Source organism: Bubalus kerabau, chromosome 8 (assembly GCF_029407905.1).
Source record: "Bubalus kerabau isolate K-KA32 ecotype Philippines breed swamp buffalo chromosome 8, PCC_UOA_SB_1v2, whole genome shotgun sequence".
NCBI classification, from domain to species: Eukaryota; Metazoa; Chordata; class Mammalia; order Artiodactyla; family Bovidae; genus Bubalus; species Bubalus kerabau.
This window is the reverse complement of record NC_073631.1, coordinates 118,574,909-118,598,479: the sequence shown is the minus strand read 5'-3', so window position 1 is coordinate 118,598,479 and position 23,571 is coordinate 118,574,909. Positions and strand designations below refer to the sequence as shown.

General features: G+C 48.5%; 1 protein-coding gene across 5 annotated transcripts in view; it reads right to left on the bottom strand.

Annotated features, from left to right (window-relative positions):
- Positions 1–303: 303 nt before the first annotated feature.
- The window catches only part of ACTR3B (actin related protein 3B), a 73,320-nt gene continuing 50,052 nt past the window's right edge, over positions 304–23,571 (bottom strand). For all 5 annotated transcript variants that reach the window (XM_055591341.1, XM_055591346.1, XM_055591342.1 and 2 more), the window contains 6 exons: positions 21,951–22,094; positions 18,925–19,098; positions 17,429–17,521; positions 2,711–2,836; positions 1,359–1,442; positions 304–701 (listed from right to left, as the gene is read on the bottom strand). In XM_055591341.1, coding sequence (XP_055447316.1) covers positions 606–701; positions 1,359–1,442; positions 2,711–2,836; positions 17,429–17,521; positions 18,925–19,098; positions 21,951–22,094 — 717 coding nt within the window. In that variant the 3' untranslated portion in view covers positions 304–605. The remainder of the gene's footprint in view (positions 702–1,358; positions 1,443–2,710; positions 2,837–17,428; positions 17,522–18,924; positions 19,099–21,950; positions 22,095–23,571) is intronic.

Sequence of the window (23,571 nt, the reverse complement as noted above, 5' to 3'; positions counted from 1 at the left end):
CTCTGTGAGGGGCGGGGGTGGGGGCAGGGTGAGGGGGCAGGGAGCACGGGCAGGGGTAGGGGGCGCAGGGGCAAGGATGGGGCCGGGTGAGGGGCGAGGGCGGGGTGAAGTGAGGGGCAGGGTGGAGAGATGGGCGGGGGCAGGGCGAGGTGAGAGGTGGGGCGAGAGCATAGAGGAGCCGGGTGGGGGCATAAAGGAGCGGGGCGGGGAGATTGGCAAGGTGAGTGGCGGGGCGGGGGTTGGAAATGGGGCGGGGTGAGGGGGTGGGGCGAATCAGGTGGGCGGGGTGAGGGCGGGGAGATGGATGGGGTGAGGGCGGAGAGATGGGCCAGGTGGGGGTGAGTGGGCAGAGTGGGGCGGGGCAAGGCGAGGTAGGGTGAGGGTTAGGAATGGGGCAGGGCGGGTGAGGGGCGGGACTGGGCGGGGTGAGGGCAGGGGCGAGGGGCGGGACGGGCGCGCAGATGGCTTTGCGAGCTGTCCGGCGGGCGGCGCCGCATGCAATGGGACACCACGCTCGCGCTCTATGTACAGGGCCCGTCGTCTCCGGGTCTGAAGGACACTTGCGCTCCGACGACACCACTGCGGGGACGGTGCCCAAGCCGCCACTAAGACATGACCCCGAAGACGGGGTTGTGACGGCAGATGCTCGGGCCGCACTCCTCGTAGTCCTTCTTCGTGTGACAGACCTGCAAGAACTCCGGCTGCGAGAGGAGCACGCACACGCGCCGGCAAGGGGACAGCATCAGACAGACGACCAAGCAGAGGAGACAATCCCCCATCCGAACCGCCACCCTCTCCCCCACCTCGGCCGCGGACTGTGTGAGCCTGAACTGCCAAACGGGAGTTTTATTTCGTTTTTTAAAAAACTTGCCCGCGTGCTCAGGCGCTCAATCCCATCTGCCTCTTGGCAACCCCATGGACTGTCGTCCGCCAGGCTCCTTTGTCCATGGGATTTTTCAGGCAAGAAAACTTATTTAGCTTCTATTTAGGAACAACTATGTGCTTGCTCGCCCTAAGTTAGCAATTCGTTAGCTAGTCACAAATTTGAGGAGAAAAAGCAGTAATTACTCAGAAAAATTTCTGGAATTAATGATTAATGCGACATTGTAGGTTATTTTCAGATTCACTTATCTACAATATCTGTAACCCCTAATTTGCAAGGGTATTTATGAATTAGTGGTACTAATTTGCACCACTAATGGTCATTAAAGTATTTTTTCTATCTCAATTAAATGTGGGGCTGTTTAGAGCCACACACAATTAGAGCACACACCATTTCATCTCCGGTAAGAGAGAATTAATTCAAAGTCAACAGAGAACAGAGATGAAAAGACAGCACAATCCAGGAAAGGACTCACAGTTGAGGCCAGCATGGAGCCTCCGAACCACACGGCGTAGCGCTGCATGTGGTGCGTTATCACCTGGACCTCCACGGGCTTGGGCTGCAAGGGAAGTGATGTGAGCTGACTGTCCTGTGCACAGGGCACCCTGACGCCGTCCCACCTGGGACCCTCCTCCCACCCCGCTGGCCCCACCTTCAGGCTCAACACCTCCATCCTGAAAGGAAGGTGCTCAGCCCTCCCACTGCCAAGTCCACGGCCCCAGCCCCAATCCCAGCCCAGGTGGTGCAGAGAACAAAGAATACAACGCAAGGGCAAGTTACCTCAATTTAAAGGCATTTTTAAGAAATAAACACTCCATGCAACTAACCCAGCTTATTTTTTTGAACTAAGCAAATTAGATGTTTTCACATCTAGAGATAATTCTAAGAAACACTTAAGAAAGATAGTGCTAAGTGGTGTCCGACTCTTACAACCTCATGGACTGTTGCCCGCCAAGCTCCTCTGTCCATGGGATTCCCCAGGCAAGAATACTGGAGTGGGTTGCCATTTCCTTCTCCAGGGCATCTTCCCAACCCAGGGATTGAACCAGGTATCCAACACTGCACACAGATTGTTTACCAACTGAGCTACATGAGAAGCCCAAAGTCACTTAGTCGTGTCCGACTCTTTGCGACCCCATGAACTATAGAATTCTCTAGGAATTCTCTAGGCCAGAACACTGGAGTGGACAGCCTTTCCCTTCTCCAGGGGATCTTCCCAACCCAGGAATGAAACCGGGGTCTCTGCATTGCAGGTGGACTCTTTACCAACTGAGCTATCAGGGAAACCGTGGGGCAGTAACACTTAGGTGTCCCAAAAATACTCTAAGAAATGATACCACCTTGGGGTGATCCCAGGAGGTGAGGACACGCGGGTTTGCTCCCATGGGCCCCACACCAAACCCAACCCTGTAAATCCACCAGCTGGTTAAGGGTTATGATCTTGAGGAACACAGTGGAGTGCCATGCTCATTCCAGTGATGAGAGCTAATCAGAACGTTCCAAAGGACATTCGAGTTCCTCACTGAAAAGTGATCCACTTCCTTGGGGTACTGGTCATCACAGGACATGCCTGATCTCTTGACAACAGGGAAGAAACTGCTGGCAGGCATAGAGGGCAGGGGGAGGAGGGGGGTGCTGGGGAAGAGTTGCGTTGGTGCACTGGGAGGTCCGCATCTGTCCTGACTGCACAGCTGGAGGGAGTCCGGGCAACAGACCTCTGACTGTGACTTCACAGTGTGGCTAAGAAAGTGGCTCCAACTCGTGTTTACCCCTCATGGCCCAGACTAGCGCAGCGTCCAGCCCCGCCTGGCTGCCCGGAGGCCTCACCTTTATCCTGCCACCGCTGAGCTCCTCGCTGAGCTTCAGCCTGGCGTCCACCACTCTCTTTAAGTCTCTCTGCAGACGACGTCCGAAATCCCTGAACATTGTTGAGCCTCCCGAAAGAACAACATTCTAAAAGACACAAAACAGAGGTTTCCTCGCGTGAAATCACCTTGCCCACAACACACTCCCCACTCACCCTTCAGTCGTCTGAGTAATACACTTCAAGCTATATGAGAAGCTAATCACTGAGGCAACGTCAGTGCTATCAAGGAAGAAGTATAAATCAGGGCTTCCCTGGTGGTCCAGTGGTCAAGAATCCACCTTGCAATGCAAGGGACACAGGTTCAATCCCTGGTGGGGGAAGGAAGAGCCCTCGTGCCTTGGGGCAACTAAGTCCGTGCTGCAACTAGTGAGTCGGTGGGCCAGGACCAAAGATCCCACAGGCTTGCAACGAAGACCCCGTGTGTTGCAACTAAGACCCAACGCAGCCAAATAAATGCATAAATATATTTTTTTAAAGTACAAACTGAGCTTTTCTCCTGCGTCACAAATTGTCTCTTGGTGCTTTTCCTCCACCATAACCAAGTAAAATCATGCTGCCTGTTCTACTTCTCAAGGGGGCAACTTCTACCACACCCCTCCCCACACAGGCCTCCGTCTTCTCTTGACAAATCGCAAATCTGCATCTTTCTGACAACATCCTGCCCCGACATCAATGTCACCGATAATCACTGCCACACCCTGTCATCTGTGGCAAAATCACTCAGAAACAACAGGAGGGGGCTTGGTTCCCGCCAAGAGTCAGGGGGCCACCCACCAACGCTGCACCCAGCGTTGCCTGCTGCCCCTGTCAGGTGCCCTGCCTCAACACAGCTAGGAGTTGAGAACACCAGAACGAAGTCTAGGACGGGTCAGACGGCAACCTTAATAGAGTAAAACAAGGGTCTTCTGAGCCTCATCTTTTTTTTTTTTTTTAATTGGAAGATAATTGCTCTGCAATGCTGTGTTGGTTGCTGCTGTACGACACTGTGTATCACCTGTAAGTATACATATACTCCCTCCCTTGTGAGCTTCCCTCCCCATCCCACCCCACCGGGCCGTTGCAGAGCACCACGACCCTCATCTTCTTGAAGAGACTCCTGATAACACCTTCACACAAAATGCGTACCTGTGAGCTACTAAGAATCACACTTTAAAAGCATTCTTGGTTATTCTGGGCATTGGCTTGTAGAATAAGTCTCACAGTACAATTCTCAACCTCATAAATTTACACTAATACAATAACTTTCACCTATTACTGTTACTGCAATTCTGTCACCTGTTCCATTAGCACTTTCTAGCATTTTTAACTCCAGTCCAGGATACAGTCGTGGGCCAGTTACTGCAATTACCGGTCATATCTCTGTAATGGATTTTTTAAATTTACAAATTAATTCATTAGAGTATGAAAAAAACGAATGTTCATTATATTTCAGAAGCATTGCAAGATCTTCAGTTCAGTTCAATTCAGTCTCTTTGCGACCCCATGAATCGCAGCACGCCAGGCCTCCCTGTCCATTACCAACTCCCGGACTTCACTCAAACTCATGTCCATCGAGTTGGTAATGCCATCCAGCCATCTCATCCTCTGTCCTCCCCTTCTCCTCCTGCCCCAATCCCTCCGAGCATCAGGGTCTTTTCCAATGAGTCAACTCTTCGCATGAGGTGGCCAAAGGACTGGAGTTTCAGCTTCAGCATCATTCCTTCCAAAGAAATCCCAGGGCTGATCTCCTTCAGAATGGACTGGTGGATCTCCTTGCAGTCCAAGGGACTCTCAAGAGTCTTCTCCAACACCACAGTTCAAAAGCATCAATTCTTCGGTGCTCAGCTTTCTTCACAGTCCAACTCTCACATCCATACATGACCACTGGAAAAACCATAGCCTAGACCTTTGTTAGCAAAGTAATCTCTCTGCTTTTTAATACACTATCTAGGTTGGTCGTAACTTTCTAAGGAGTAAGTGTCTTTTAATTTTATGCCTTAGGTCACCATCTGCAGTGATTTTGGAACCCAGAAAAATAAAGTCTGACACTGTTTCCACTGTTTCCCCATCTATTTCCCATGAAGTGATGGGACCAGATGCTATGATCTTCGTTTTCTGAATGTTGAGCTTTAAGCCAACTTTTTCACCCTCCTCTTTCACTTTCATCAAGAGGCTTTTTAGTTTCTCTTCACTTTCTGCCGTAAGGGTGGTGTCATCTGCATATCTGAGGTTATTGATATTTCTCCCAGCAATCTTGATTCCAGCGTGTGCTTCTTCCAGCCCAGTGTTTCTCATGATGTACTCTGCAGTCACTTGCAAAGGCATAACGTGTAAGATTCATTCATCCATTTATACAAAACAGTGCTGTGTACACATGGTTAAATGATTTTGGACAAAGTTGCCAAGATGCTTCAATAGGAAAAGAATAGTCTTTTTTAACAAATGATGGTAAATGATTAATATCCATGCAGGGGAAATGAACATTTACTAACTATCTTACTTCACACACACAACTGAACTCAATATGGATCATAGATTTAAGGGCTAAAATGTACAGAATTTCTAGAAGAAAATATTTCCTTAAAATCTTCGTAACTATGACATAGGCAGAGGAGATGACATGCTCTGCTGGCCATGTTCTCAGCATACCTTCTCCAGCAGTAATTGGCTGGCCTATGGAAATAAGGCTGGTTCGCTAACTAGTGTTTTATGAGCATCAGAATGTTACACAAACTTATTATTTTCAACCCAAGTGGCTATTCAGAGTTATCCTGAGAGTTTAAACTTAGCTAATAGGCAGTGTTGGCTTTGGTCTATTATCACCTATGCTTGTTCCACTTTCAGAATGGTGGAAAAAAAAACAAAAATAGAGAAATAAGTGAAATTACCAATACATGAATTCTGTCCATCTCATTTCAAGGGAAGCAACAGTGCTTCTCTTAATGATTTTGCACCTTACAAATAGGAACATTTAGCCTTACAGGATTCTTAATCAATTTCCACACAGAAAAGTAAGCAAATATTCTTCTAAGGGAAGTCTTTCAATACGATATCACAAATAGTAAAACTTTAATACTGTAATTTAAGCCCCTCACTTACAGGAAGGAAACAGCCTCCTAAGGCAGACACCACAAGACATGTACAGAGAGCTCTCAGCAGAAACCCCAGCTCAGAGAAAGCATTTCTAATGCCCTCCTTAACTAATACCATCTTTGAAGACATGAGAGAACACTGTAAGCCCCCCACCTTACTTCACTGTTTGTACAGCACAGGCCAACACAATCTCTTAAAATAAGATTTTTTAACTCAGCATTTAACAGCTGAGCAAATATGTACTGAGGCTCCCTTTGGAAATCCTCATTTCACTAAGGTTCTCGTCTTATGCTCTAATCCATACACATGCCCTTCGCATCTCACCCCAGCCCACGTTCCCACCTCCTCCCTGGTCTCGCCGGGTTCTTTCAGGCCCTACTCTCCCCAAGGGACGTCACTGTGTCTCAAAGGTCCTGCGCCCTGCCCTCCGATCTAGGGGCCCGTCCTTCCCTGAGTGTGAGCAGTCAGGGGTCAGAGACTCACGAGGCACTCCACACGCTCATCCGTTCACACGGCCCCACACAGCCTGAGAGCTGGCTGTTGCAGGCACAGAACCTGACCTATCGCAAGAGGGGAGATGCAACTGTACGCCCAAATGAACAAGGGACAGCAGTGTCAACCTGGCAGGTTGCACACGCCAGGGAGGAAGCCCTGAAGTGGGAAGGTGGAACGGAACGTGAGGGAGGCTGAGATGGACCTGGATCGGTCTGCCCAGGAAGCCTCGCTGGAAGCCGATGACCCAGCAAGGACATGAAGGCATAGAGGAAGCAGGTCAGGGACACGCCTGCAAGAGCTTCCTGGCAGAGGCGGCAGGTGCAAGGGCTCTGGGGCAGAAATGTGCTCGGTGTGTCTGTAAAGTGGCCAGGAGGGAAATGAAGGAGGCTGGAGTGTGGAGAGGTGGACATGACCCCTGTGACTGTCCTGCTGGACCCTGATATGACTTCCCAGTGGGCTCCCCAGCCCTGCCTTATCTCCCCCAGGTGACTCCCAGCACAGTACCTTGGTGAGCACAATAAAGCTTGTCACCCAGTCACCACTCCTGCCCTCAACCCCCTGGACAGCTTTTCGGCTCTCGCGGGCCAGGAGCTGAAGCCCTGCCATTAGCCCCCATGGCCCCAGGCCGCTGCACGGGCTGCTCGCTGCACAACTCCAGGCCTGCCAAGCACTCAAGTCAGGGGATGGCACCTCCCTCCAGGCACCAATCTGTGGCACTGACTCCTCTAGTACAACCTGGGGGATGAGGCAGGATTGGCCTTTCCATTTCTGAAAGGTTTTGGGGTGGCAGGGATATCAATGGAATTTACTGCACACTGAATAAATGAGTGGGTTTGCTAGACATTGCCATGCCCACTCAGATGCCATGCTCACCCTGCCCATGTCTACTCACAGGTCTTCTTGGCCTCAGCCGCCCTGTCTTCCACCCATGGAGGTGGCTCACCCATCCACCTCTATCTGGACCTTCTGGGAATCAACTTCAGCTGAGGGGGACCCTCTCTCCTGTATTGCCATCATGCAGAGTCTTTATGAAGCTCTAATAAGAAGTAAAATCTCAAAATGCACTCACCTGCTGAAAGTCTTAGCAAGTCTGATTATTGATTTACCAAATTACAGAATTCCTCCCTTTTCCTTAACTGAGTCAATTCAAATAATAAAAAATGCATATTTCAACAACTACTTTATCGGAATAAAATGTTTTTAAAATGCAGCATTTTCTGAACTAAACCAAAACTCAGCAGTGGCCACAGGACTGGAAAAGATCAGTTTTCATTCCAATCCCAAAGAAAGGCAATGCCAAAGAATGTTCAAACTACCGCACAATTGCACTCATTTCACAGGAGAGCAAAGTAATGCACATAATTTTCCAAGCCAGGCTTCAACAGTACGTGAACTTCCAGATGTTTAAGCTGGACTTAGAAAAGGCAGAGGAATCAGAGATCAAATTGCCAACATCCATTGGATCATTGAAAAAGCAAGAGAATTCCAGGAAAACATCCACTTCTGCTTCACTGACTACGCCAAAGCCTTTGACTGTATGGATCACAACAAACTGTGGAAAATTCTCAAAGAGATGGGAATACCAGACCACCTGACCTGACTCTTGAGAAACCTGTATGCAGGTCAAGAAGCAATAGTTAGAACCGGACATGGAACAACAGACTGGTTCCAAACTGGGAAAGGAGTAGGTCAAGGCTGTGTATTGTCACCGTGCCTATTTAACTTACATGCAGAGTACATCATATGAAATGCCAGGCTGGACGAAGCACAAGCTGGAATCAAGACTGCCGGGAGAAATATCAATAACCTCAGATATGCAGATGACACCACCCTTATGGCAGAAAGCAAAGAGGAACTAAAGAGCCTCTTAATGAAAGTGAAAGAGAAGAGTGAGAAAGCTGGCATAAAACTCAACATTCAAAGACTAAGATCATGGCATCCGGTCCCATCATCTCATGGCAAATAGATGGGGAAACAATGGAAACAGTGAGAGACTTCATTTTCTTGGGCTCCAAAATCACTGCAGATGGTGACTGCAGCCATGAAATTAAAAGATGCTTGCTCCTTGGAAGAAAAGCTATGACCCACCTAAACAGCATATTAAAAAGCCAAAACATTACTTTGCCAACAAAGATCCGTCTAGTCAAAGCTTTGGTTTTTAAAGTAGTCATGTATGGATGTGAGAGTTGGACCATAAAGAAAGTTGGGTGCCGAAGAATGAAAGCTTTTGGACTCTGGTATTGGAGAAGACTCTTGAGTGTCCCTTGGATTGCAAGGAGATCCAACCAGTCCATCCTAAAGGAAATCAGTCCTGAATATTTTACTGCAAGGATTGATACTGAAGCTGAAGCTCCAATCCTTTGGCCACTTGATGCGAAAAACTGACTCATTGGAAAAAGACCCTGAGGCTGAGAAGGACTGAAGGCAGGAGGAGAAGGGGACAACAGAGGATGAGATGGCTGGATAGCATCACCTACTTGACAGACGTAAGTCTGAGCAAGCTCTGGGAGATGGTGATGGACAGGGAAGTCTGGCGTACTGCAGTCCCTGGGGTTGCAAAGAGTTGGACACGACTGAGCGACTGATCTTAACTGAAATAAAAACTCAAAATGCACTAACCTGCTGGAAGTCTTAGCAAGGCTGATCACTGATTTGCTAAATTAAAGAATTCCTGCCTTCCCTTAACTGAGTCAAATAACAAAACTGCCTATTTCAACCCTTTATTGGGATAAAATTTTTTAAAATACCACAGCATTTTCTCTGAACTAAACCAGAACATTATGGTGTCATTTCAAATTCCTGGCCTCACTATGAACAGTCCTAACGGTGACCACATGCTTATTGAGCAGGTGCCGGGTGATGGTCGCTGTCCCACGTAAGCAAGCCTCACATGGCGTTATGAAACAGGCACTGCCACACCATTTCACAGATAAAAGAGCAGGGCCGGCAGTCAAATCACAATCTGGAGCTACACAGCGAGTAAGCTGCAGGCCTGACCGCACAGCCCGAGCTTGTGGCCACGAGGTTTAGAGACGCTAATAAAATGGCGGTAGTTACCATTCACACAGTACTGGCTACACCCAGGCTCAAGCTCTACCCTGCGCATGTGTTCTCTAACCGAATCCTCGCGAGAGTTCTGAGGGACCGTTACGCTGATCGTACCCATCATGCTCCAGGGCAGGAAGCGGCTCAGAGAGCGCCAACCGTCTCTGCACCGAAGTGACGCTGCCTGACGCCCCAGGCAGCATGAAGAAACCCCGTGGTCTGGCTACACTCTTACATGTTACGATGCAAAAAATGACACTCCTCGAGAAACTTTCAACAAAAGCCAAAGTTCAATGTGATTCATTCTAAAGAAAATTTAAAAGACCAGGTGATCCTTTATCACACGGAACAAGAGTGGTGGGTAAGTTTCCAAGGTGCGAGTTTCTAGAAGTCCGCCCTCCTCAGGAAAGACGTTCCCCCAACACCCAGTTACCCCCTCCCGCCAGCTCCTGTGGGATCCTGCCTGGAGATCCTGACGAGCTCAGAGCCCGCTGATCCACGCGAGCATCTCAGCATGTTGGAAGGCGTCTGCTCCATCCAGTCAGCAAATCCTCAGACCGGAACCTGCCCATCAAGAAGCATCACTAGTCAACACACCACCAAGTGTGTCGTGGGAGAGAAGGAAAGCTTGACCTGAGCTAGAAAAATATCAAAAACTTAACACGCAGGAAAACGAGTTGGATACTGAAGCAGATGAAGCGTGGAGCATTAGATACCATAAAAAAATGCTTCTGAAAAACGTTAATTCCTTAAGACAATGTTCACAACACAATGCTAGGTTAATATACAAGATACAAAATGTAAATACAGCATGATATATTTACCTACCTACCTATATTTCAAGAAAAGGAGAAAGACAAAATGATAACTGATAAGTAGTGGTTACTGTTTTATTAAAGATTTTGAGTGAGTGAAAGTCGCTCAGTCCTGTCCGACTCTTTGCGACCCCATGGGACTATACAGTCCCTGGAATTCTCCAGGCTAGAATACTGGAGTGGGTAGCCTTTCCCTTCTCCAGGGGATCTTCCTAACCCAGGGATTGAACCCAGGTCTCTCACATTGCAGGCGGATTCTTTACCAGCTGAGCTATCAGGCCAGGGCTACTTCTCAAATTTTCTAAATGCATTTTAATCTGGAAATAGTCATCTCTGCTCATCTGCAGAGTCTACGTTTTCCTGTGTTTTCACAGTGCTGTCCGCTGACTTGCTGAAAGGCCACGGACCCCAATCTGCACAACACACCTTTCACTCATCTGCTTGTTGAAACCCCTGTAGTGGACTGGCCTTTTCAACAGGTCCTTACTTTGCTACATAAATGTCTATTCCATGATGTTAAATAAAAAGTCTCAGTCATAATTATCTCTATAGGACAGGTCCTGTCTTTATGCCAGTAAAAAAACATCCTGGCCAACATCATCATATACACTAGCCAGAGCCTGTCACCTTTTTAAGTAGAAACACAAAGTCTATATTAATAGTAAAGTCCACTGAATATCTTACATGGGATTAAAAATAACAAAAGTTCCACTCCTGTAACATTAAGTGTATTTTGTGCTAGAGGCTCTATCCTTATTCTTCATCCAGCTTGACAGATTCGCAGCCCCCCCTGCCCACCATCCTGTGTACCTTGGCCAGCTTCCTCTCTAAACTGCAGGCACAAAATAGCTGCATGTTTTGCTGGGATCGCAGTATTTGGGTTCCGCTCTTGGCTCAGCTGGTAAAGAATCCGCCTGCAATGCAGGAGATATGGGTTCGATCCCTGGGTTGGGAAGATCCCCTGGAGAAGGGAAAGGCTATCCACTCCAGTATTCTGGCCTGGAGAAGTCCATGGACTGTATAGTCCATGAGGTCACAGAGTCCGACATGACTGAGTGACTTTCACTTCACTTCTTCACTCGTCCCTGAAGAGATCTCCATGCCAACAGCTCCCTACAGGTTGAGAAAACCCCAGAGTGACTAGCTGCTAACAATGGTTCTCAGTTCAGCTGCACATCAAAATCTGCGAAGCTTTTAAAATCCAGATGCCCAGAAAATTATATCAGAATCTCAGGGTGAGACCCAGACATCTGTGTACTTTACTGCTCCTGGGATGAAGCCCACAGACAGCCAGGGCCAAAATCATCTTGTTTCCAGCAGCATCTGCTGCCTGGAATGACTTGGCCTCGTGGGGAAGTCACAGGCCAAGAGTCAGCTCTCACATGCTAGTCCTCTCCAGACCCAACTTCCATCACACTTAGAGACTAAACAGAAAAAGGGGGCGTGTGAATACCCCTTTTAAAAAATTAATTTTTAAATTTTTCTTCTTTGCACAGGCTTTCTCTAGCCGCACCAGCAGAGGCTAGTCTTCATTGCAGTGTGTGGGCTTCTCACCGCGGTGGCTTCCCTTGTTGTGGAGCAAGGGTTCAATAGTTGAGGCTCGCAGGCTCAGTAGTTGTGGTGCATGGGCTTAGTTGTTCTGTGGCACGTGGAATCTTCTTGGACCAGGGATCAAACCCATGTCCCTTGCATTGACAGGCAGATTCTTACCCACTGGACCATCAGGAAAGTACCATGAATAACCTTCTTATCTACAGGCCAGACAAAAAAAAATTAAGATTACAACTCCTCCTTTTGTCTAAAACAATTGTTTGGCTTTTTTGAAGATTCTCAGTTTTCAAAGGTACATCATATTTTACACCAACTTCTTTTTCTTGCCTACTAGCCTGAGGAACATGTTAACTCAAGGCTCGAGGAGGTCTCGGGTGTTTTCAGTAGGGCCTACAATAAGCCTTCTGCTCACTTCACCATAAAACACTCCACCTACAGTTTCTGCAACTGGGCCTGGGAAACACAAGAAATCCTGGCCCTACTGGTCCAGGTGGTGCCTTGAAGCAGGTGAGGCAAAGGGGAGACACCCTGCTCTGAAGCCAAGGGCAGGCCTCAGGGCCCCAGGGAGCTGCCTCAGAGCCTTTCCTGCAGGTTCCCCTATAACCCTCTCTGCCACCAGAGCTGCCCATCTCAGCCTGTGGGGACTGGAGGGACCAGGCACGAAAGCAGAAGTCAGGAGCCCAGCCTCCTACAGGGCCTCGTGCCTGAGTGGGTAACCCATCGGGGCTCAGCAGACAGCAGTCATGAGCTTGTGTGGGTGTGAACCTGCTTCCTACTTCTCCTGGGTGGTTTACTGAGCATTTTGGAAGCCCCATGGCAGGTGCCTGGGACACTGACAAGAGTGGGCCCAGCAAGCAGAAAGAAGCATCAGAAACAAAGAAGAGAATGACAGTAAGACTGGAGAGGAAAGACATGATCCCAAAGACATGCCCACTCAGCTCTCTGGAGCATGATGTCCGTGTGTTCTGCAGAAGCACTTGTATGTAGCATGTCGTATGTAGCATGTCTCTAACCAGAATAGGGCCTTAGAGTTTCTCATAAAATCCCACCAACCGTACATCCATGCATTTCATGAACACAGATGTCATGGTGGAAGGTTCCGGCCACAGCAAGCTCACAAGGAGGAGCTGACGACAGGAAGCGGGACCACAAGTACAGAGTGAATCCGAAGAACAAGGCTGCCTACCCGAGAGCCTCTAACCTGGGGTGACAGCCTCCAGAGACGACGGGCAGAGCAGCGGCCGGTGGGGGCCACAGGTTCAGGGATAGAGAAGCCTGACAACCGCACTAACTCAAAAGATACAAGCACACCTATGTTCATGGCAACTTTATTTACAATTGCCAAGACGTGGAAGCAATCTAAGTGTCCATCAACAGATGAATGGATAAAGATGTGGTACATATATACAATGAAATGTTACGGAGCCATAAAATGAATGAAATAATGCCATTTGCAGCAACATGGATGGACTTGGAGGGCAATAGGCTAGAGGGATAAGGCAGAAAAAAAATACTGTATGATATCACATAGATGGAATATAAAAAAACTAATGAACATAACAAGACATAAGACACAGTTATAGAAACAATCTGCTTCCCTGGTGGCTAAGCTGATAAAGAATCTGTCCTGCAATGTGGGACACCTGGGTTCAATCCCTGGGTTGGGAAGATCCCCTGGAGAAGGGAACAGCTACCCACTCCAGTATTCTGGCCTGGAGAAGTCCATGGACTGTGTAGTGCATGGGGTCCCAAAGAGTCGGACACAACTAAGCCACTTTCACTTTCACTTTTCATAGAGAACAATCAGTGGTTACCAGTAGAATCGGGAAGAGGCAAGACAGGGGCAGGGGATTGAGAGATACAAACTATTCTGCATAAAATAAATAGGCTACAAAGACATGCTGTACAACTCAGGAAATATAGCCAGGATTTTATAATAACTACAATTCCAAGACCAATTTGCTCCATTTAACCTAGGTCCGTCTAGTTCTGGGGCTCAGAGTCGTCCTCTATTAAAGGAAGGAGCTCAGGCTACCAGGCCATCTCTACTTCCTGTAATTCCACTGAAACTGAACTCAACTGTCTAAAGAGAAAAATCTCACCCCATCCTGAACCTTCGTAGCCACTGGCACAAGTTTCATCTCCATTACAATGAAACGAAGACTAAAGAGAGCACACCTGTTCCCATGCTTTCACGGACATGAAGATACAGCCAATGTCAGGTGAGATTTAAGAAGTAAAGAGAACAAGGCATGAATTTTACTAAACTTTAATACTCTCCTCTGTCTCTAGTTTCCCTTTCTTGCACATTTTATTGGAGAAGAGAGATGTTTAATTAAGCACATGTAACAGTAAAAATCAAATCCCACTGGCCTCTAAAGTCAAATTCCCTGGGGTTCTCAGTCCCTTTGCCAGATCTCCAGATTGGAAAATCTTTTGTGGGTCCGAGAATTTCTTTGGTGTAATTGTTCTGCCTCCTGAGAAATCTGTATGCAGGCAAGAAGCAACAGTTAGAACTAGACATGGAACAGTGGACTGGTTCCAAGTTGGGAAAGGAGTATATCAAGACGGTATATTGTCACCTTGTACATCATGCGGAATGCTGGGCTGGATGAAGCACAAGCTGAAATCAAGATTGCTGGGAGAAATATCAATAACCTCAGATATGTGGATGACATCACCCTTATGGCAGAAAGTGAAGAGGAACTAAAGAGCCTCTTAATGAAAGTGAAAGAGCAGAGTGAAAAAGCTGGCGTAAAGCTCAACATTCAAAAAATGAACATTGTGGTATCCAGTCCCATCACTTCATGGCAAAAAGATGGGGAAACAATGGAAACAGTGAGAGACTTTGTTTTCTTGCAGACTTTATTTTCTTGCAAAATTACTGTAGATGGTGACCGCAGTCATGAAATTAAAAGATGCTTGCTCCTCGGAAGAAAAGCTATGACCAACCTAGACAGCATATTAAAAAGCAGAGATACTATCTTGCTGACAAAGGTCCATCTAGTCAAAGCTATGGTTTTTCCAATAGTCATGCATGGATGTGAGAGTTGGACCATAAAGAAAGCTAACCACTGAAGTATTGATGCTTTTGAACTGTGGTGTTGGAGAAGACTCTTGACAGTCCCTTAGACTGCAAGATCAAACCAGTCAATCCTAAAGGAAATCAGTCCTGAATATTCATTGGAAGGACTGATGCTGAAGCTGAAGCTCCAGTACTCTGGCCACCTGATGCAAAGAAATGACTCATTGGAAAAGACCCTAATGCTGGGAAAGATTGAAGGCAGGAGGAGAAGGGGACAACAGAGGATGAGATGGTTGGATGGTATCACCAACTCAATGGATATGAGTTTGAGCAAGCTCTGGGAGTTGGTGATGGACAGGGAAGCCTGGTGTGCTGCAGTCCATGGGGTAGAAAATAGTCAGACATGACTGAGCAACTGAACTGAACAATAAAAATAAAATTATAATTTGTTTTCACCCATAAAAAGCTGTCTACATAGGAAAATGTTCCTATGTAGAAAATGTTCCTACATAGGAAATAATAAAAATAATATTTCTTAACTATAAAATTTCAAACAATTTTAAAACACAAAAAGTAGAAAGTAAAAGTTATCCATCTCCCAACCCCAAAGATATTTTAAGTCTGGCATATATCATTCAAAACCTTTTCAAACATATATGTATGTATGTATGTATATTGAATGGGTTGCCTTGGAAACTAACAGAGATCATTCTGTCGTTTTTGAGATTGTATCCAAGTACTGCATTTCGGACTCTTTTGTTGACCATGATGGCCACTCCATTTCTTCTGAGGGATTCCTGCCCGCAATAGTAGATATAATGGTCATCTGAGTTAAATTCACCCATTCCAGTCCATTTCAGTTCGCTGATTCCTAGAATGTCGACATTCACTCTTGCCATCTCTTGTTTGACCACTTCCAATTTGCCTTGATTCATGGACCTGACATTCCAGGTTCCTATGCAGTATTGCTCTTTACAGCATCGGACCTTGCTTCTATCACCAGTCACATCCACAGCTGGGTATTGTTTTTGCTTTGGCTCCATCCCTTCATCTGGAGTTATTTCTCCATTGATCTCCAGTAGCATATTGGGAAAGTGGAGAGTGAAAAAGTTGGCTTAAAGCTCAACATTCAGAAAATGAAGATCATGGCATCCGGTCCCACCACTTCATGGGAAATAGATGGGGAAACAGTGGAAACAGTGTCAGACTTTATTTTTGGGGGCTCCAAAATCACTACAGATGGTGACTGCAGCCATGAAATTAAAAGACGATTACTCCTTGGAAGGAAAGTTATGACCAACCTAGATAGCATATTCAAAAGCAGAGACATTACTTTGCCAACAAAGGTTCGTCTAGTCAAGGCTATGGTTTGTCCTGTGGTCATGTATGGATGTGAGAGTTGGACTGTGAAGAAGGCTGAGCGCCGAAGAATTGATGCTTTTGAACTGTGGTGTTGGAGAAGACTCTTGAGAGTCCCTTGGACTGCAAGGAGATCCAACCAGTCCATTCTGAAGGAGATCAGCCCTGGGATTTCTTTGGAAGGAATGATGCTAAAGCTGAAACTCCAGTCCTTTGGCCACCTCATGTGAAGAGTTGACTCAGTGGAAAAGACCCTGATGCTGGGAGGGATTGGGGGCAGGAGGAGAAGGGGACAACAGAGGATGAGATGGCTGGATGGCATCACTGACTCGATGGATGTGAGTCTGAGTGAACTCCGGGAGTTGGTGATGGACAGGGAGGCCTGGCGTGCTGCGATTCATGGGGTCGCAAAGAGTCGGACACGACTGAGCGACTGACCTGATCTGATCTGATGTATGTATATATACATACACAAACTACATTTTAAATTAAATAATAGTATATATAAATTTTACGATTTCCCTTTTCACTTAACATATACTATAACGTCTTTTCATCTGAATTTACACTGATTCACCTCATTCTTTTTGAAGACTGCACAGTACTCTACTGTGTATGCCCTCACACCCGGGCCTGATGGTCTCCTCTAAGCTCAGCCCCCCGCCCCGAGCTGAGAAGGTAAGACTCTGCAGAGGCTGCGGGCCTAGAGCATGAGGCAGAGCACAACCACAGGTGAAGGAGGGCCAGCTGACCGCCACTTCCTGTTCTCAATATCCAGCTGTCAGCAACATCTCCTTTTATCCTGTAATTACACAGACTAGCCTTTTCTCATTTCAGGTTTCAAAGTTCCTGGTCACACAGAATTCTGGAAAACATTATCACATGGGCATTCCCACCCGACGCTTCAGTCAGGATCTGACTTCTTTCTGGCAACAGCACATGTGGGACAAACCTAAACATGCGTGAAGCAAGACCAGAGAATTCAGGGAGAGCAGGCGGGGACGGGCTGCCTTTATCATTCGGTCACTATGCAGGGTTAAAATTGTCCAATTTAAAATACAGCTGGCCAGATAAGAATAAAGATACAAGAAGACTTAAATTAAAAACCTCCGGTTAACTGAGTCCTATTTCCAAACATTTACGTCATCGCCACCCCAAGAAAAACATTTCACCAGTATGCTGGCCTTTAAGAAATCCTATACTACCGCGGTGAGACAGGAATGTCTGCACACTGATGTTAAGAACCTGTTCTTCTAAGAATGCTGGGCCTTAGGCTGTGGGATGAAACCCGAGCACCTCCCCCAGGCGGCTGATACCTTATACAGCGGACGACGAACGTCGATGGGGCAGTTCTGTATGACTTCATCAACAACCTCCGAGATGGACTCCATGAAATCTGGATTGGCAAACTGAATTTTGTAGAAACATAAAAGAAACATTACATACTTCTCTCAATAACTTTTTTTTTAAGTGACTTTAATAAATACAGAATGTACTGTAACTTTTAAAACCATCAGGCTAGAATGACCACGTCAAATACTGGTATGTCAAACGAACCCAAGTGAGTGTGCACGGGGTGACTGACGGTGACACGTCCCGGCGACACATGTGGGCTCAGTGAGGGGAAAACATTCACAGGAGCCAAGAGCACCCGGCCCTGCGTCAGGAGACACCGGGAGTCCTTCAGTCCAAGACTGTAAGTCACATGTGTGTGATGTTATGGAAACACCGTTGAGTAAGAACAAGTGTATCACTTATGAGTATTAATGTCATGTAAAAATTAGCCCAGGATACAAGAGAAAACACAGCCAATGAACGATCACACTGGAAACCTGAGCCAGAAGCCTGGCGGAGGTGCAAGGGGGACGGCTGGAAGCGGTGGCTTTTCAATGAAACAATATGGTAACAGTCACATCACTGAGTAAACAGCCTTCGATTCAGTTCTGTAAGTCAAATAAGGTAAAGTGTAAAAGAATTCAATTTTAAAAATCTGAACTATGCTTTAAAAATCAAGGACACCTTTAATGAACTCAAGAAGGTAACATCCGGGTGCTCACCGGCTGTTCACTGGTCATGGTCAGTTTTGTGTCTGTTTTAAATCTATAATATCAAAGGGCACGAATGAGTGTTAAGACTGTGGTGAGGCAACACTGTGAGCCATCTGCCTGCACGAAAGGTCACACATGCTGGAAACAGGTGGCAGCGTGTACCCTACCTAACAAACCAAAATACGAATACAACCCATTTTATTAAATCTTAAAATGTCATCTCATTACTGTATCTGTAAGAGTTAATAATAACTCTTTGTGACTATAGTTAACACAGTGAGGCCTGCAATTCTTAAAGCCTGTCTAACTGATGGAAAGGCTGCTGCTCAGACAGGAGCTCTAACTAGCCTGCAGCAGGAAATACGGCAGGACCCACCATCCGGGGTTCAAAACTGGAGTTGGGACGGACCATCACAAAAAATGGAAAGGTCACGTGCCCTCCTACGCCCACACTGATGGTCTGCCGGGGTTAACTAGTTTTCTCGTTACTATGAGAGCAACTCCATTCCATTATCTTCTATTGCTCTTAAAGCGTCTTCCTAATTACTTGTTATCTGTTTTTTCAACAGAGAGCCAGGTCTAAAGAGGGCAACAGTCAAGCAGGTGCTATAACACACGGTGCTGTAACAGCTGCAGAGGGTACGGCGGGCGCCCAGCGGTCCTCACGGGAAGGTGGCCCGAGGACTGCTGCCTACATACACCAGGGGGCAGCATCGCTCCACCACACACGACGGACTTCGCTCTCAGAAAGCCCGCCTCTTTACCTCCGGGTGAAAGAAAATCTCAGGGCCCAGGAACCTTTCGTAGCCAACATCTATGATGAACTTCTTCTGGTTGATGGCGTTGATCCCCGTGTACTGTTTGATCCACTTCCGAGGATCCACATCATACTTGGCGAACTCCTTGACTATATCAGGGCAGATGTAGCAGTATTTCTCCTGCAGACACACACACACAGAGAAGTCACCAGAGTCTGCCTCTGACCAAGACCCAGTAACCCCCAGCCCTGGACACTCCGAAACCAGTCCTGCCCGCTCATCACAACTCCAGTGCAGACGCAGTCAGGCCTCACAGACTTTTCATGACTCTGCTCCGGACTGTGAGTGAACCTGCTTGCTTTGCAGCTTGGCTATTCATCTCAGCCCTCCCCTGTCATATTCTGCTGCTTATCAGCTGAAGTACTGACAGCATGTACTAAGCATCTTGTCTCCATCTCCTGTCTCCTTATTCCTTGTGGGGCCCCACGCGGCGCCTGCCCAGGCACTCACAGCCATCCACCCAGACCAGCAGACCTGCGCTGCAGCCCCACACTGAACACGGCCGACCTCACCCTGATGCCGAACACGGCTGATCACGGGTCGTGAACCTGCTGTGCAGTCTGACACGGCACAGCCACCAGCTCTACAACGTGGACACACAGGACTCACAAGAAAACACACACCCCTGCCTGCTGGAGTGTGTGCTCCAGCACGGAGTCAGGAGAGGAAGCAATGACGTGACGAATAAGCAGATGACACGGCATGCTACAAGGTGCCAGGCGCCACAGACAAAAGAGGCCAACAGGCAGGACGGAGCGGCCACGCACCGCAGCCTGAGAACCCGCTCCTGGTTTTCACCCAGGTATCAGCACCAGCCTGAGACATGCCCAGTGTCTCCCTGGTGTCTGGTGATGCTCCCCTGGGGATCTCTGGTCAACCACCTGTCCTGAGAGCTAACCTCAGCAGAGCAGCAGGTGGCTCTTGGGTACCAGATCCTGAAATAAACTTCCTGTGGGCAACGTAGGCTGTGTTCAACACCAGGCACAGAGCTCATGCTCACCGCACATCTTAGGGCCTCGGGAGTTGGTGATGGACAGGGAGGCCTGGCGTGCTGCAGTCCATGGAGTCGCAAAGAGTCAGACACGACTGAGAGACTGAACTGAACTGAAGGTGGTTTCACGATAATAAGTTTGAAGTGTCCTAGAATCCCTGAAACAGATCCTAATGCCATATACTCTGTCAAATTATAAGCTCCACAACACTGTGCTCGTTAATATCAGAGTGAGTCCATACAACTGCAAGTCTGCAGACTGCAGACAGAAGCGTGCCACTGCCCTGGAATGGAGGCCTGCTGAGTTCTTAGGGCATCTCTAAGTGACGGCATGAACACCTCAGTGAAGCTGGATGGGGCGCGGCCGTGTCTGCACTAAGCTCTGGACCCCCGCTGCCAGGACCGTGAGTGCCAGGCCCACCAGCCTCAGGCCTGCGGAGACCACCCCTGTGGGGTGCAGGGGCTCCACCACCTTTCCAGGACGCCCCCGCCCCGGTCTCAGGAAGGAGTGAGTGGAGGACTAACCACAGGCCGGGCAGCTGGCTAGAGGGACAGGAGTCTCTCTCAGCCCCACCTCACAGCTGAGCCACACGCTGTGCGTCCTGAACGCACCAGATCCAGGGTCAGGGTCAGCACCAGGGCCCAGAGGGCCCGAGACAAGGAAAGGCCACCACGGAGACCCGGAAAGCAGCCCCCCAGTCACCGCTCAGGGCTCCACTTCCCCACGTCCACCCGGAAGGCCGGTCACATGCATAACAGAGGGGGCGGGGAAGGGACAAGAAGAAAGGCGAAGGGAGGGCAGATGGGGGAGGTTTCAGTCTAAAAGGATGCTTCCGTGACCTTCCAAGGGGAGAGGGCGGATCTGGGGTCGGGCCGGGGCTGCGAGTTCGGCTCTGAGGCACCCCCTCCCTGGAAGCTCCCGTCCTGGACACCCAGGGTAGCGGGGGCCCCTCCTCGCAGGAGCCCCGGCCCCAGAACACCTGTGCTCACTGAGGGCGGGGAAACAAGGGAGTGCCCCCTTGCTCCCTTCAAGCCCCTTACTGGGTGCTTAGTGGGGGACAGGCAGGGGAGGCTAAACTTCCTGAGGTTCAGACGCTGTGTGCTCTATGAGAAGGGGAGACGCCCAAGGCCCCCTGTCACCCCCACACTTCAATGCTTCTCCGTAAACAAAACCCTTGTTCTTCATCTGTATAATAATCACCCTTGTATTATGAAGACTCTCTTGCATTTTGGCTCTAATAAAAAACAGTAATTTGTCCTGATTTCCAGTAATTTGTCCTGATTTTCAGTTATTTGTCCTGATTTTCAACCTGGAAAGAAAGCTTCTTTAAAAAGGGTCTGTCAAAAAAAAAAAAAGGGTCTGTCAGCTGCTAGATACAGAGAAACACAAAGACCAGACTGATGGGCCCGGTCAAGCAGGCACTTTTAGAAAGGCCCGGTAGGACGTTTTTCTTCTCATCTTATCGATTTGATCTTAAAGCCCCCTGAAACCTTTCCAACATGGTCATTACAGTCTAGAAACGACAGGGGGCAGGGTGGGGGGGCGCCGATCAACGACCCCACCCTGGAACAGCATTACTCTGAGCTGTAATTCACAGGGCTCAGAACCACACTCTACAGGTACTGGAAATGCGTCTGAACGCTGGCTGACTTCACCAGACTCCTGACATCACTGCTGCTGCTCCCTAAGCTAGAGATGAACTTGGAGGGACGGGAGGCAGACACGCTTAGCTAACTGAAGTTCTAACCTAATTAGGCTCCTTGAAATGATGCTGGCCTGGGTCCAGTGCTCAACCCCGGCCACCAAGCTGCCCTCATTAACAGCAGGAACCCCCGCAAGCATAAACGGATAGAGACCCACGTTCTCTTGGGGAGGGAGGAGGAAGGAAGATGAAGCGGGGGGCGGGGGGGATGGCAGCAAGGGAACCCTCCAAACACCATTTCTCTCCGGGCAGACCGGCCTGCCCCCGCCTGTCTCTACCTTGATGGCTTTGGCGGTCTCCAGCGACTGCTCCGGAGGGATCCCCGCCTCCCGCTCCCGCAGCAGCTGCTGGATGAAATAGGTGATGTCCCGCCCTGCAATCGGGATGTGCTTGATGCAGCTTCCAATCACGTAACCTTCTGCCTAGGGAAGGAGGGAAAAAGACCAGGGGAGGCCTGTGAGGAAGTCCAGGAGGCACGGGCTCCCGGCACTGAGTCAGCCCTGCCCGCCCAGCACCACGGCGTTTCCCGCGGCCACACTGTCTGCGGAGGGCTTGCTCAGGCCTGGAGCCGAGTGCGGTTCCGTTAGTAGAACCTGATGTTTTCATCAAGAATGTGAAGAGAAAACCCTGTAAAACAGTTCATTTCCAAAAAGTATGGCTGCCAGTCAGAACAACGGATGAATCCTCCTTTTGTTCCTCTAACAAAAAGGAAAAAGTTTTATTTATAAGTGTTACAGCAACTAGAAATGGACCTGTAGTGAAAATTCAGCAATCTGGTTAGCAGGCAGGACGCAGATTCCAACAACCTGGACTTAGTCTGGTTCCACAGGCATGGGCTGAGGGGCCGTGGATGCTGGTAACATGTTTCAGCCTCGGCGCCCTCATCCATAATGTGGGGCAAATGGGGTGGATGTTGGTGATACAGCCTTCATGGGTAAGTCCAGCACCCAGCCTGTCCCAGGAAGGTAGTAAGCGCCCAGTAAGTGGTGCCCTCCACTGTGCAGTGAGCAGCACTGCCCAGGGATGACTGGTCAGCCCACCTGAGCGCTCCGCCACGGGGGACCACGCTGGGAGGGGCTGGGCCATCCTCCGCCGGTGCCAGCAAGGAGCTGCAGCCCGGCACCCCCGCCCACTGCCCTGAGGGCACAGCCGCCACAGAAGCCAGGCTGGGCGCCTCCAGCTCGCTCCAGGGAGCTGATGGTCAGTGAGGCCAGCTTCCTCGAGGGCAGAAGGGACCCTCAGTCTCCCGGGAAGCCCTGTCTCCTGGGCCACGAGCCCCTGGGACAGAGCGGACAGAGGCGGCTTCGTGTCACAGAGTGTCAGTCCTAACAGCTGTAAGCACAGACGCCATCACCAGTTAAGTTGCAGGAACAAGTCCCTGAGTTCCTCTTGAGGTTTCTTCTGACGTAACTCTGTCTAGCAGAGAAGCTGTGGCCTTCCCAAAGAGTCCAAGCCATTTATTAAATATTTTAAGATCGAGATAAAAGATATGAACAAATTATTAAAATAATAAAGATAAACATATAAACACTCATAAGAATATGAGCTCTCTCTGACACAAACCACTCACAATTTTTATATTCTATGTCTTGCGTTAGTCACTCAGTCTTTGTAAACCAGGCTCCTCTGTCCACGGAATTCCCCAGGTAAGAATACTGGAGTGGGTTGCCATTCCCTTCTCCAGGTGATCTTCCTGACACAGGAATCAAACCCAGGTCTCCCGCACTGCAGGCGGATTCTTTACCATCTATGCTTTATATATAACACTTTCTAAAATGAATTCAACCAGTGTTCAATCAGCTTCATTGCAGCATTAAATATATTAAAACGGCCCACAAAACCAACAACAGGAAAATAAATGAGTGATGCTATACCCAGAGGATGGGCTATTATGTACTG